Below are 15,108 nucleotides of genomic sequence, written 5' to 3' on the forward strand. Positions count from 1 at the left end.
TAGATAGCAGTAGTGGTCAGGCTGCAGGATGGCAGGGGAGACCGATGCCGTCTCTTGAACAGCGTCGCTCATGAACCGTGGTGACTCTTATCCGCCTGAGCTGTCAGATACGAGGTTCGAACACATCCGTATCTGTCCTCCAGTCTGCCACTCTGCCTGCTGCTGAGGTTGTTCCTACATTTCCTGGCAGATCCCATTTGGCACCAGTGAAATGCAAACTTTAGCTGCTGAGTTTAAAACACCAAAATGTCATTTATCAAATTGAATGTCTCCAATTTAAAACAAAACTATAAGCAATTTATAAGACGTCGCTCTTTTGTTGGTCTACTTTGTTCTCAATATGAGGCAATTTGAAAGTTTTTGTTGATTGCAGTTTGTTGTAGTGATTTCAGATTTAAAATTAGGGGAATCACTTTAAATGGCTAGTTGTTCACCTCCAAACTAGCTGCTGTGAACAAATCTGTGAAGGCAGGAAAAGAGACATCAGTCCTGTTCTGTTTGCCTGAAGTTCAGTCATGGGGAGGAAAATGTTTCCATGAGAAGCCCTGCAGTCATGGGAAAAGCTAAACAGACACCATGACTCAGTACCTTGTAGAAGAACCTTCAGTTTGAAGTAGTTCTTTTATGCAAGACCTCATCAGTTTTCACATCATGCCAGAAGAATTTTTGCCGTCTTGTCTTGACCGCATTGTTTCAGTACATTGAGGTTTGTTGGTGTTCGCTTTCTTAGGTCCCACCAGGCTGAGCTCTGGTCTGGATCATTAAAACACTTATTTTCCCTCACTTTTAACCATTATGTTGTAGATTTACTGCTTTATTTAGGATGTTTGTCCCGTTGGTCATCCAATTTGGGTCGGACTTCAGTCATCTGACAGATGACTCCATTTTCCTCTAAGATGCTTTCATATACAAAAGAGTGTATTATTTATACAGCTATGTGAAAAATTAAGAGCCCACTGCACTGAACCCATTGAAAACCTCCTGGTTATTCCACCAAATATTAATTTCTGAACTCTTCCTGAGGTAAAACATTAGTATTGTTGTTTCTAAATGAATATAAACTTGTTTTCTTTGCATTATTTGAGGTCTGAAAGCTCTGCATCTTTTTCATTATTTTGACCATTTCTCATTTCCTGCAAATACTAAAGTTTTTCTTGGAATCTTTGGAGACATGTTGTCAGCACCTCAAAGAACAAAAGAACAATGTTCATTTTACTCAAGCATATTCCTATAAAGAGTACCCCAAAAAGTATGTTTTCTATAATTTTTTTCAAATGCTACAAAGTCTAGCATTTGGTCAATCAACATATAAGATTTCTATAATAAGAAGCTAGCAGATCTAAGCTAAATCTGTTTTAGTTTTTATTTTTAAGTCCATATTCTTTATTTGGGAAACTTCTGCATATGTTTCAGTGAACTGCAGTTCCCATGCTTATTCAGTGTAGGAGTTTGGACTGACTATACCCCTCATTAAAAATGCTTCTGATGTTGCAAACATCAAGTGTTCTTCCCACAACAAGCCAAGGCCACACAAGGAAAAAACAAAAAAGGTTTACAAGCTCTGGTGAAGTGAGAGAAACCGCACCGGTGAAAGGAGGAGCAGGAAGACCGTGGGAGGAGGGCCGGCTCAGCCGGAGTGTGTAAATTTGTATCTGGTGCTGTGAAGTCTGAGGGGAGGGCTGCATTAGAAAGCGGCGGTCCGTGGAGAAATGGGGAGGGGGGAGTCGGGTTTCAGACCCAGTCCTGATGCACTGAAGCTGCCTTTGTTTGACTAGGAACCAGAGGGAGAGCAAGAGTGAGGAGGAGGAGGAGAAGATTTTAGCTTGGAGGGAGTGAAAGAGCGACAGAGTGGGCTCCATCTCTCTCTCTGTCACCATCAAATAAATGAAAAGGGAAACTTTAGTGTGGATTTAAGCTCCCCATCAGTGAAGATGGCTTCCTGGTAAATTAAACACGGCATATTTTCTGGGAATAAGTTGATTTGAAATAGTTGGTTTCAGTTGGTTTTCTCACTCTCTGGATGTGCTTTTGTGCAGCATTCCTCCCTGGTTCTTTGGATTATCTCTCCTCGCTCTCCTGTGCTGCCATCACTCCTCTGCCTATCAGCTGCTGGACGGTATGTGCTCTCTGCTACTGGAAAAAGTTCTCATTTTACCGCGCTGGTGGAAAAAACTACAGATTCAGAAGTTTGCTTTTGTAAAAATGTGCAACTTGACTTTACTTTTTGAGGAGAACTGTTTTGTTTGTGCTTTGGAACTGGAATTGGCACCATGAACATTTATATTACAGAAGAATTACGGAAAAGCATGCAAAGGTGTCAGTTTACACAAATTCTGATTTTTCTTGCATAATCTCACCAAAAGCTCAGTTTTACTTCTATGAAACCACCTCATGTATTTTTAATCAAAGGTGTTAAAGCTTTCTGCAAGTCTTGGGTGGTTTGAAGGTACAGATCATTTAGAGAGATGTAGAGATCTCTGAGGATCCAAATTTGGACTGGTTTTAGACTCACTGCACAAAGCAAAGATTTGCAATGGAAAATAAGTGTGTGGATGGTAAAACAAAGCCTTCATCAAGCTCTGGAAAGTTTGCACTTCATAGGTTGGAACTTCAGCCCTGGCAACAGGGTGAATGATGAAGCACCTTTCAGTGCGGCTGTTTTACGAGGGTTTTAATTATTTATGAGCTGATGTGTTTCTCCATACTCCTGAGAATTTGAACTTCACTGCTTTAAACCCAACACCCTGACAACGGAGTGCGTGACGACATTCCTGGCAGTTGATGTTTTGATAATGTGCTTATGGACTTTTTGAGCCAAGTGTTGAAAAATCTGTAATCCATTGCTTTTAATGAGATGTTTAAAGGAGCAGTTTTAAGTAAAATCTGCTTTTTTCAGCTTTACATCATGTTATTCCCTCATCAAAAACAAATCTGGAGTGTTGCCTTGATTCTTTTGTGCATGTTTGAGAAATCCTTTAATCTCCATGGCAACCATTCAGCTGTGCAAACATCTGTGTGGACATAGCCCTGCCTTCAAGGACGCATCTCCTCCTTTGAGCTGCAGCTTCCGAGCTTCCACCTTACACAGCAGCCCTCCCTCACTCAGCTCCTACAGACTAGCCAGCAGCAATTAGCAAACATCTTCTGAGCTCATTATAGGAGCCGCTTCTCAGTAAAACGCTGATAAAAACATTTTTAAAGGTTTAATAGAGAAGCCATGTAGGTTCAAAAAGAGCGGGAGTTTTTAAAGAGACAGAGGCCCAATTTCAAGGCGTTAAATTATGAAGTTAAGTTATATTTGACATGTGTAGCGTTTTTATAACAACTATAGTCAACATAGTTTCTTGATTATGCCATAAAGCAGCACTATGTGCCTGGAAAACATAATACTGCCACTTCAAGAGTTCTTCTGCAGGATGCTGGAACTCTGGCTTCAGAAAGTTTTCTTGAAATCCCTGTTGACTCTGTTGGTTTAATCTGGTTTTAATTATTTTCCCAGCTCCTGCTTTCGGAGTGTTTTCACAGCTTAAGACACATTTTCGAACCTCGAGCGGTGGATCACTTCAACATGTTCCCAATTAAGCTTGAAAGACGCACACATTTGCTTTCCCACTGCAATAGCAAAACCCTACAATGAGCTTCATTGTGTGATAAAGGCTGGAGAAGATGATGCTGAGTCTATCATGGCTAATACTCCGTCATCACTTTCATCACCATTCTGGAATCCACATCGACATTTTGTGGTTTTTGTTTTTTTTGTTCGGCTATTTTGACCTCAGACCTCTGATGTCACAGAAGCACTATTGTCCAGAACTAGTCAGATGATTGTAGGGTCTCATTAGTCGATGGAGATTAACCGTCCATCTGATATTTTGTACTAAGCACCACTCAGGCTGGAACTTTCCACAACTGGAGGCACTTTAAAGAAAACTTTGGCTTAAATTATGAGATGATTAGAATATGATCTCTAGAAAGAGATTTTGTTCTGTTAAAGCTACAAAAATCAATGTATTTCATAATGTACACAGTGGGGAAGTACTCAAACACAGTACTTAAGTAAAAGTACAAATAAAAACAAAAATGTCCTCTAGTAAAACTAAGTACTTGCTCTAAAATATGCTTAGATTATTGAAGGTAAAAGTAGGTATTCGCTATTGCGATGGTGTAGAAAATAATTACGTTTGTGTACTGTATGTGTTTTTCCTTTAATGCATCAATAATGTTGTGCCATTTTAATGAACAATCCTGCAGATTGTTTTTATTGTGTTTACCATATGCGACACTTGGACTTGTTCTGTGCATCATAATGTCAAGGATAACCTGTAGAGCTAAATGCAATTAAGCCAAACCAAAGGGTTATTTTAACAGCAGTAAGCACATTCTAGTAAATAAAATTTTAATTTCCTGGCTGCATTTTTAAAAAAAAAGTCTCTTTTTGAACCAGTTTACTCAAATAGGTCACAGATTACTTTTAAGCTAGTAAGCAGATAAAAAAAAAAACATAATGTGATGTAAATGTAACATGCAACTCAACACATTATCAAAATGTAATGGAGTAAAAGTTGAAAGTACCCATGATTAAATCTAATTAAGTGGCAAAGTAATGAGTACAGTAACAAAGTTGTGCTTCACTACATCCCACCACTGGATATGTACCAGCACAGCTTATTAGCACATTATTCTGAAAACTAGGAGATTATTAGTCAAAGAATAAGTCAAAAGGATCAAAGTAACTCTGGAGGAGCTGCAGAGAGCCACAGCTCAGGTTAAATGCCAAGTTTGGCGTCCCACAAATCAGAAATATAAAACAATTTTTTGTTAAACTGCTTGAAATAAATTTTCCCACGAACAAAGAAGGAAACTTAGTCGCTCTGGTCATATGACCCCGAAACCGACTTTGCTACATTCTAGCATTAAGAATTCACTGCCCATAACCCTAACGGTGAACACGGTGGTGATAGCATCATGCTGTGGGCACATGGCTGTAAAAACGTTTTCCAGGCTCTGTGTAGCTGTATGTAAAGTTGCAGTGTAAGACCTCAGGGTCCAGTTTCCGTCTCTACAGATGTTGGGTTGGAGCGGTGGCTCCACTGTCAGGCTGTTTGTCTGTTTGCCATATTTACAATCCACTGCCATGATTCCAATGTTTCTTCAAGACGTAGAGGGAGGGAAAAAACGAAGTGTGTGTGTGTGTGTTGGAGTATGCAGGCTGGCTTGCCAGCGAAGGCACCAGGGACAAATATTTCCAGACTGCATGCTGTAAATACTCCTAAAAACAGAGCTGTCACCACAGCAACATTCCCATTTGTGGGCTTGATTTTTGAGAAGAAGGTGGTATAATGATTTCCCTTTGTTGGGATAAAGAGCTAATAGTTTCCTACAGGTTTGTCTGTTAGCAGTTTATCCTGCAGGACAGTTTCCCTGAAAGCTCTGGCTTTAATTTTGACCCAAATGTACAACAACTCCATTCAGACAGGACTGCTACATGTTTTAATTCATTATTGGCCTGATTTTACTGAGTTTATTAGGAAATCAAATGATTAATTACGCATGAAGTTTGGAAAAAACAGCAACAAATAGTGTAAGAGAACTATGAAGAATAAACATATGGAAATAATATATTAACAAGAGAATAAAGCTTTTTATTGGTATGCACAATCCAAAAATGTATATGTGGGATGTTTTTGCAGTTTGGTGTCAACATGAGCCCATATAAAATCACATAAAGCATCCCATTAATTTCTCCATTAATGCAGACAAACACGCTCTTTAGCAGACATACACACCTACACTGGCCAAACGCATAAGCAACAAAGGTGATGCTCTCCATCTGCTCCACACATGACAATTATTTCCAAATGATGATGATGATAATTATCTGGGACACTGAGGGCGCTGTTGGTTTGTGGGGAAAATGAAAAAGATGTTGCGGTTGTTGGTGTTGAGGTGGCTACCCTCAACTGATGAGTGGAGGCTGATGATTATGATGTGGATAATGAGGAAACTATTTGTGTGTGCGCGGTGGAGGGCCTTCGTGCCATTTAGATGTGTCGTTCCTCATCCAATGCCCAAATGTCTTGTAAAAGAATGACTCAGGGTATTTGTTTTAAAGTGGAGCTGCTATCAACAGTATCCTAACTGCAGTCTGATTTAGCTCAGTCAGAAGAAATGCAGAGAATTTGTCACCATGAGAAGTCATAGTATTTCCCAAATTAAGCAAACCCAGGTAACTTGTTATATATGGAAAGATTATCCCACTGATTCCAATTTGGTTGAAGGAATGATGCACAACAGCCACAATATGTGGCCACACATATGGTCAAAGTACCATGAAGACTAGAGCTGGGAAACATGTCTGTGGTTATTTACGCTAAAAATCATGCATATCCAACGTTGGTTGTCAATAATGGACCACAAATCATTTCTTACTGTGTATGTTTTGTTTGAATTAAGACAAAACTACCTGACAAGTAACTTTTCAGCAAATGTAGGAGCTTATTTTAAGTTAATAGTTTCTCAATTGGTAGATTATTATATGGCAAGACATTTTCCCCATGTTGTAAGTGAAGTAGTCTGACAATGGAACTAGTACTTTTTTTTATCAATATTAAGGAACTTTTGACTTAAAACAAGCTCCTTTATCTTGCTAAAAAGTTACTTGCAAGTTGGTTTGTCTTATCCAAGGTGTAATAAGATATTTGAACCAGAAACTAGACCAAAAATAGTTGCTAAGGTTTTATTTTTGCAATGTGAGAACCACATAAAGAGTGTTTTTAAAATCTTTCCTTGTGAACTGAGCATTAATGTGTTTCATAAAAATTAAGGGTATCAATAAATATGATGCTGGGTGATTTTGTAGATTCAAAATAATCTAAACATTTTTCTTTTCTCCTCTGTATGTACTTCCTTAAATGAAGAGTTGGATTTTTATAGTTTGTGTCTGTGTAAGATTTATGCTGCAGCAGTAAAAGCTGAATTTATTTCCAGGCTTTTTGCACATCTCTAAAGGGACACCAATCACCATGGAGGGCAATTTAATGCTAAGAGTTTAACTACTTCTAAGGCTTGTTATCAATTCTTTAGTAGCCTGTAAATCATTCATGATTCAGGAGTAATGGAGCAAAAATAATCATGTTTAAGATGAGCAGGTCAAAGCACCTTGAAGAGTAGAGCTGGGAAGCATGTCTGTGGTCATTTACATTAAAATCATGTTATCAATAATGGGCCACATATAATGTTTATTTTAAAATGGATCTTTCTGCAGTGTAAACGGAGGTTTGTGAGACAGAAGTTGGATGCACCACTGAGACATTGTTGAGACTGTAGTCGTTTTAAAATGAGAGCAATCTGCTGCCGTTAGCTTTGCTGTCAAGTTGAGATGCCGATCTGGCATAAAGTAGCAGATTTGGGATTTTGGTGTTTTTGGCCGTTAATGTCAGAGTTGAATCCAGAAGTTTGCATACGTTGAATAGAAAGATACATCTTTGTTTTCTCACACTTTGCAGTTAAACCAGACACAATAATGAGAGAATATATCAGATTTATTTATTAATGTCTTCAAAACCAGAATTTTCTGTAAATGTTCTCACTTTTTGTTGACGTTGCTTTGAACCGAATGACCTTGGACAAACGTTCTGGGTTTCCTTCCACAAGTTTCTCGCAGTTCTGACCCATTCCTCGTGACAGAACTGGTGCAACCGGGTTAGGTTTGGAGTTTGCCTCCCCTAACTTCTCTATCAGATTGAGGTCAGGACACCGAAACATGGACTTTGTTGCCCTTAAGGCACTTTGTAACCACTTTCAGGGTTATTGTCTATTTGGAAAAGCTTTACTTTCTGGCTATTGTCTTCAATAGCTTCAATATTTCTACATAATGTTCTTTCCTTTTGATACCATCTGGTTTGAGAAGTACACCAGTTCCTCCTGCAGCAAAATAGCCCCACCACATGATGCTGCCACCACCATACTACACAGTTGGGATGGTGCCCCAAAAGGTTTTTGTTTTTCCTCCAAATGTATTGATGATTATGGCCAAACCCTTCCACTGTAGTATCATTAGACCACAGAAATGAAGTTCTTGTATGCATTGGAAAACTGCAATCTTTCGAATAATGGCTTCATTTCAGCAACATTTCACCCCATGTCAATACAGGCCACAAAGCATTGCAGATAATGATGATGTGCTGCCAGCTTCAGCAGCGTCTTCACAAGATTTTTGGCTTTTATTCAGGAGTCAATATGAACGTTTTGGACCAAAATACATCCTTCTTGAGTGGTACCATGGTTAGACATTCCCACCATGTCAACACTTGCATATAATTGATTGAACAGATGAACTGGGAACCTTCTAGCATCGGTAACTTGTTCCCAACAATGAACCAGACTTATGCAGCTCCATGATTCTATTCCTGACGATTTATTTTGACCAGAAATTAGTGCGTTTCAGGTGTGGCATTAGAATACATCCACAGATGAGCCTCTAGTTTACTCATATGAATCAGTTAACCTATCCGAAGTAGCCAAAGCCATCTAATTGTTTCAAGAGACGGTAATCATCCTGTGTGTAAACTCCTGATTTTAGCAAAATGCTAACAACTACCAAAACCTTCATCTAAAACAAAATCCACATTCTCCCATTAATAGTTAAGTTTCTTGACTTAAAACCTTTTCTACATCTTAGTCACAAGCCTGTTCTTTGATATTCAGGTTTGAATCATTTTGCTGTTTATCTGTTTGCTTGAGGAAGGTTTGCAGATGTTGGTTACTCCTCCCATGTTTCTTTGCTTTTGTTCTGACAACTTGCATCTGGATTTCAGTCTTCTTGTTATAAAACAGACCAACACTGCCAACTTTTTTGAACTGCGGTAATAAGTCCATAATGTGATTTACATAACCTGGTCTGGGGCAGTGGAAACCACAAAGCAAAAAGTAATAAGTTATAGAAAGTTTAGTTGCTGATTATCTGATTTAGACTAGCTTGTTATTGTTAGCAAAAGTTCTTCCCATTAAACAGCTGAAAACACTGCATTAATTGCAGTGATCAATAGAGTTCTTGGTAAAAGATTCAGCAGTTTAGTGCTGACGAGATTTAGGAGAAAAGGTTTTTCCATTCTCGTCCATGTGGCCATGATTGTTTCTTGGCAGCAGTTTTGATGTAGGTCATCTGGAAAGCTGGCCTGCAGAGTCGAATCCAGAGAAAAGTCCAACTATGATTTCATGAATAAGCAACAATTTAAAGGAAAAAAGAGAGAAAGCCACTCGAGGCTTTTATAAGCTGGATTTCCCCCTGTGTGCTTGTTTCCATCCTCAGTTCATGACATAATACACAACCGAGTCAGAATCCATCCAGTTTCTACACGAAACGGTGCAGGTTTTAGAGGAAAACATTGAACTGAACTCTGCGCACTGAAGCTGAAACAAAATATGAGCGATTACCATGACAACCAATAAATGTTTGCTAACGCTAAAGAAGTGGAATCAGATGTTTCCTAATGTCTCTTTGTTTTATAAACTTAAATTTTTATGTCAAACATGAAATTCATAACACATCAGTCACATCCTTTCATATATGATCTCTTATTTATTTTGTTTATAATAAAACATCTTTCAAGTAAAAATGTCCATAAAACGCAAACCAGCTCTTTTAAATATTTCTTTAATGCAGAGTTCAGTCATGTTTTCTGCTCAAATGATTCCCTTTTAGAGCTTATCAAATTCATATTTAATAATATTCCCTTGAGAATGTTTTCTTTTTGTCTTTAAGAGACTGAGACAAACAATTGCGGTTATTGACTTTCTTGAGTCGACAAGCTCAAACTAGATCAATATGTTTTGTATTTGTGTATTTTATGCACAACATTTAGAGCTGTTATTTTTCCCCACCACAAAACAAACAGATTTATTAGCATAAAAGTCAACATGTGTTTTCTCTCTAAACTTTGGCAATTCACTTTTCTAAATGCTAAATTTCTCGTTAGACTATTTTGTTGTTTAAATTGCTGTAAAGTTACTTGTAAGTTAGTTTTGTCTTATTTAAAATATAGTAAGATATTTGTAGTAGAAACTAGACCAAAATGCTTGTGTTTTTGCAGAGAAACCTGTAAGAAAATAGCCTTTTTTTTTATACTTTTCAGTGGGAATATACCAATTAAACCCCACACAGATGTGAAATCCGATCAATTAAGTTGATTTTCACAAGAAAACCAACATGACTAAAAATGCAGATACCTGCTTCTTAGTGACAAAATGATCTAAAATGTATAAACCAATCACATAGGAGCCATCAAACACAAATAGCCAAACTTGTCCTGGACAGGAAGAAGTCAATATTTTAGGACATGGAGCCAGTTTGACAGATGTCTACTCAAAAGCATGAAACACAGGATGTGGTAATTATAGGAAGGTTGGCGCATAGAGGGCAAAAGTTTGACGCCACATGTCGCCCTGACCTCCATTTCGTTTGACCTAAAACTCTTGAAGGTGGTCGTAAAGGGATCAGAGGAAACCCTGCGACTCGTAAAAGCTTCATCCGTTAAATGGTTGTTGTGTTGAATCTGTAAATTCCAAATATGGCTTATCTGTGCTTAATTTCTTCTCTTTTTATCAGAACATCCATTAACAAGTCAAAACTTGGACCATCAAAGAGTTTTCCTACTAAAAGCAGCTTTTTTACAGGATGCTGCTTTCATCTCCTGAGCTTTTGAAATTAAGCAAACTCACTGCAAAAACAGAAAGTCTAGTTTCTAGTGAAAATATCTTAGTACATTTGAAATAAGACAAAACTAACTTAGAGGTAATTTTTCAGCAAGATACACAAGCTTGTTTTCAGTAAATAATTCTTTAAAGTTGGGAAAGAAGTACTTGTTCAATTTTCATTAATATTAAGAATTCACTTACTTAAAACAAGCTCCAGTATCTTGTTGAAAGGTTATGGGTAAGTTAGTTTTGTCTTGTTTTGTACTAAGATGTTTGCACTACAAATTAGACCAAGATACTTGGTAAGATTTTGTGGTTTTGCAGTGACAGACTATGGCTTTAAATCATGTGTTTTTTCTATAAAAACAACAAAATTGCTGATTAAAAAGATTCTTTACAGACATAAAAAGATACCAGTAGCTTAAACGTGGCGCTGGTATTCCTTACTCTGAGATGAGTAATCCAACCAACGTTCCCGATCTTTTGAGGGTTTCCTTTCCACAATAAGCATTCTGTTTCCAAGCTGTGAATTTGCTGCACATATACATTCCTCCTTAAAGAAAAACTGGTTATAGATTTGATCTTGTGACATTCTTTTGCTTTGCTGCCATTCATCCAGTGTTTTCGTTCGTGATCAAATGCCTGCTGAGAGAGAAATAAGTCCCAGGCCAGCTGGAACAATGCATCTGGGGGGAAATGTGTCAAAAGGCAAAGTACTGCTGAGTGAAGACTGAAGGGGAGGGAATGAGAGCAAACAATTTTAAAGATAATCTAGAAATCAAAAGTATGTTTAAAATCATGATTTCGACACATTTCTGTGGCCATATAATAACCCTTTCGTTAAATCATAAATTGATGATTAACCACACTTCTTAGAAAACAGAGTTTCAGATCAGGAGCCGCAAAAGCCAAGAAAAGTCAAGAAATCAGTTGTGCAACAAAATGAAGCACTGCAAAAACAAAACCTTACCAAGTGTTTTTGGTCTAGTTTCTTCTGAAATAAGTGTCGGGTGTTTTTGGATTTCATCTATTCACAAACGGTTGTAGTTGCTGTATCAGTTAACTATTTTATTGTCCTACCAAATCCTTTCTTGTCTGAACTGATTAATCCCTCAGGAATCAGCTTGTTTTCTGAAACAGTCCCATGGCGATAAGCAATATATTTGTCAAAATGCGAGCATTTATGGGATGAAAAATCACCTGATGGTTTCAAACCTTAAGATATGGAACTTGTTTTTTATTTTTTTTTAAATCAGTTCTTTGCAGCTTCAAATGGAGCCAAGTGTTCAAGAGGTGAAAGTTTAGTATTGCAGCCGCATTACTTGTATAAAAAAGTGCTCAGTTTCAGGTCCATTTTTTGCAGAGTAGGCTGTGATCTGAGTGTCTACTAAAGAGTCATAAAGTTCTGCTTCAGTAAATGCTGTGAAGTGTTTATGTTTATATTAGTTTCCATTCAGCAGCACATCCAAATCTTCTGCTTATTCACACCAGTTGGAGTTAATTTCCATTACGGTTGGAAGGAAGATCTTTTGTTCTTGTCCAGATTATTTATTGATCACTCTTTCTTTCCTTTGTCTTTATTTTGTGCCTTTTGTTTCCACAGAAAGCCTTAACTTTAGTTTCACACCTGACTACCTTGAGTTTCCCGACTGAGCTGGGTCATAAGGTCGTTGCCCACACAACAGAACCTTTAACCTTTGACCTTTGAGCTCCTCACAGTTTGCTGCGATGCAGTTTGGAGCTGCGTCTCCCGTCTCTGTGATGGACGACTTCTGGAAGTCAGCAGAACAAACAAAGTCTCAAGTTTAAATTTTTCACCACAGAAACTCAGTCTCTTAATTGAAGATTTTTTTTGTTTGTCGTATCTTTCCTGATATTAGATCGATATTTGACTGCGACAGAAAGCTGTGGATGACTTTTCTTCTTATTAGAGGAATCGGCGCTGATATGTGGATGACAGGAATCATCCGTGGGGGAATCAGGGTTTTTCTCTTCAAACTGGCAGGTGGGATTACTAATGCAGGCTGTCTTATGTGTACTGTCAGCTGGCCTGCAGCTGTGGTTCGTGAGCACGCTGCCGATGCATTTCCCCAACGTCTCAGCAATAAGTTAATTTACAGCCTGGTCTTAATTTTCCTCATTGTTTCACCACAGCTGGCAGATAAACGTCAACAAACGTCTGTCTGATTTCCCTCTTCACCTCCTTTACAGCCAACATTCACTGCTTAGTCTCGTTTGTAGCTTTACCAGAGAGTTGAACCTCAGTCAAAATCTTTAAATACAAGTTTTAAAACAGTGATTGAAGGGATAAAATTGTCAAACTTGTTGTGGAGATCATTTTTACACTGCAAAAAACACAAAATCTTACCACATATTTTTGTCTAGTCTCTAGCACAAATATCTTAGTACACTTGAAATACAGCAAAACTAATTTTCAACATGGGAAAAATTATTTAAGTGAAATAATCTGCCAGTAAAACCAATGGTTTTTCAACAATATTAAGGAATTGTTGGCTTAAAAAGAGCTCGTACGTCTTGCTGAAAAGTTACATAAAGATTGGTTTTGTTTTAATTCAAGTACGGTATACTAAGATGTTTAGACAAGAAACTAGACAAAAATACTTGGTAAAATTTTGTCGATTTGAAGTGTAACTTTAAATATATTTTTGAAAATTATTTCCATTTAAAAATCTAAATGGAGTTTAATGGTCCAATCTAAATGGTCCATTCAGATTTTAGATAAAATCTAAATGGATCATTTAGATTTTAGTTAGTAACTCACACTATTGACGTATTTTCAAAGAGTCATTGAAGAAATCTGAAGACTGTTAATTTATGACAATATTATGACTGTTATTACATGCTAACAGCTCAAAATGTCCTGGATGACACAATCGGCTGTTGGCAGGCACTTCTAATCCACTTCCTTTGCTTTTGCCGCTCCTGTCTGTTGTTTTGGCTGGAAAAACAGACGTAGACGTTGGAGTCGGGAATGTAAAACGTACTTATTACTATCTATGGATTTGTTGTTCAGGTACGATTAGCTTTTGAGATACTAAACGGCTGCACTAGTTTGTAAAAACTATACCTTGTTCAAAAGGTGTTTTGACAAACTATAAGTGCAAATTATAACGAATTTAATTGAATTATTGTGTTATTCAAAAGCAGAAAAATGTTTTGAAATTATTTATTTTTTGCCACACAAGTCATGCATTTTAACAGGGTTGTGTTAAACTACTTTGGTGAAACATGTTTACACCATAACATGCCTTTTACAGTCAGTATAGAACTGTTGTTATGCAAGCTGATTAGTTTGTCTTCTGCACAACATCAGAGACCCAAATGGATCCCATTGGAGTTTCTGTGGAAGAGAATTAAAATGTAAATATGCAGCAAACTGCAGCCTTGAACTGTAACTCTCAGCCAAATAGAGAATAAAACCAGAAAAGGACTTGGAGACATTTTGTCTATCAGAGGAATAATGATGTGTGATTGGATGCTCTGCTGAAGCTCACTGGCTTTAGTTGAAAAACACCAATGACTGATTGCATTGTTCTAGAAATACTCTACGGTTTCCATTCCACATTAAAGTATTTCAAGAACTACAGTAGACAGAAAGAAAGATGACACACGCACTCTCTCTCTTCACAATCAGGCTGTAATTCATTGGTTTCTCTGTGTATCCGTCACACACCTGAATCCTTGCCGTCTCCTTCTGACCCAGAAGCGGTCAGAGGTTCAACTAGTCCACCCCACCATTTCAAATCAAATGAAATTGGTGTCCATCAATTGTGCTGGCTTGTGCAGCAAAAATGTTCAATTTGTGCTGCTGTCGTTTAAAAATATTAATAAAAAAAGTTTCAAGAATTCAACCAGCCCCCCATTTTTACAAAATCAAACCAAATTGGCGTTAATGTGCTACGTTTGTGAAATAAAAGGTTTTGTTTATTGCCACTAGCATTTTCAAGATATTTAAAAAAAAAAAGTTTCCAGAGGTCAACCAGTCACCTCACATGTACAAAATCATCAATCATTTCTGCTGGGTTTGTGCAGCAAAAATTTCTAATTGTGCTGCTTTTTGTTTGTTTGTTATTTTACTTCAAGCTATTTAGTTTGTTGGGGTTTTTTATGTTGAGTTACAGGTTGGCTTTTTGACTTTAAAACTTTCATTAATATCTTCCAAGCAAAAGCAGCATAAACACAGCACAGTTGATTGACACCAATTTTGTTGGATTTGTACGTGTTGGGGTTCTTGTTGTGCTTCCATGACCTCTGGAAACATCGACATCTTTAAAATGATAGCGGCACAAACGGTTGACACCGAAATGTCTGGGGGATCAGCTTCACTCAGACGGGAGACGTGCTCCATTGTTTATGTCAGAATAATGATCAATAAACCAGCAAGAGACAAAT

The 15,108-nt window shown here is 37.6% G+C and overlaps 1 protein-coding gene across 3 annotated transcripts in view; it reads left to right on the plus strand.

Annotated features, from left to right (window-relative positions):
* The first annotated feature begins 1,712 nt into the window (after positions 1-1,712).
* LOC114136995 (collagen alpha-1(XVIII) chain-like) overlaps positions 1,713-15,108 on the plus strand; it is a 62,286-nt gene continuing 48,890 nt past the window's right edge. The window contains exons 1-2 of one of the 3 annotated variants that reach the window (XM_028005462.1): positions 1,713-1,942; positions 2,037-2,116. In XM_028005462.1, coding sequence (XP_027861263.1) covers positions 1,932-1,942; positions 2,037-2,116 — 91 coding nt within the window. In that variant the 5' untranslated portion in view covers positions 1,713-1,931. The remainder of the gene's footprint in view (positions 1,943-2,036; positions 2,117-15,108) is intronic. The other 2 variants (XM_028005461.1, XM_028005460.1) reach the window with 2 other exon arrangements.

This window comes from Xiphophorus couchianus, chromosome 21 (assembly GCF_001444195.1).
Source record: "Xiphophorus couchianus chromosome 21, X_couchianus-1.0, whole genome shotgun sequence".
Lineage (NCBI taxonomy): Eukaryota > Metazoa > Chordata > Actinopteri > Cyprinodontiformes > Poeciliidae > Xiphophorus > Xiphophorus couchianus.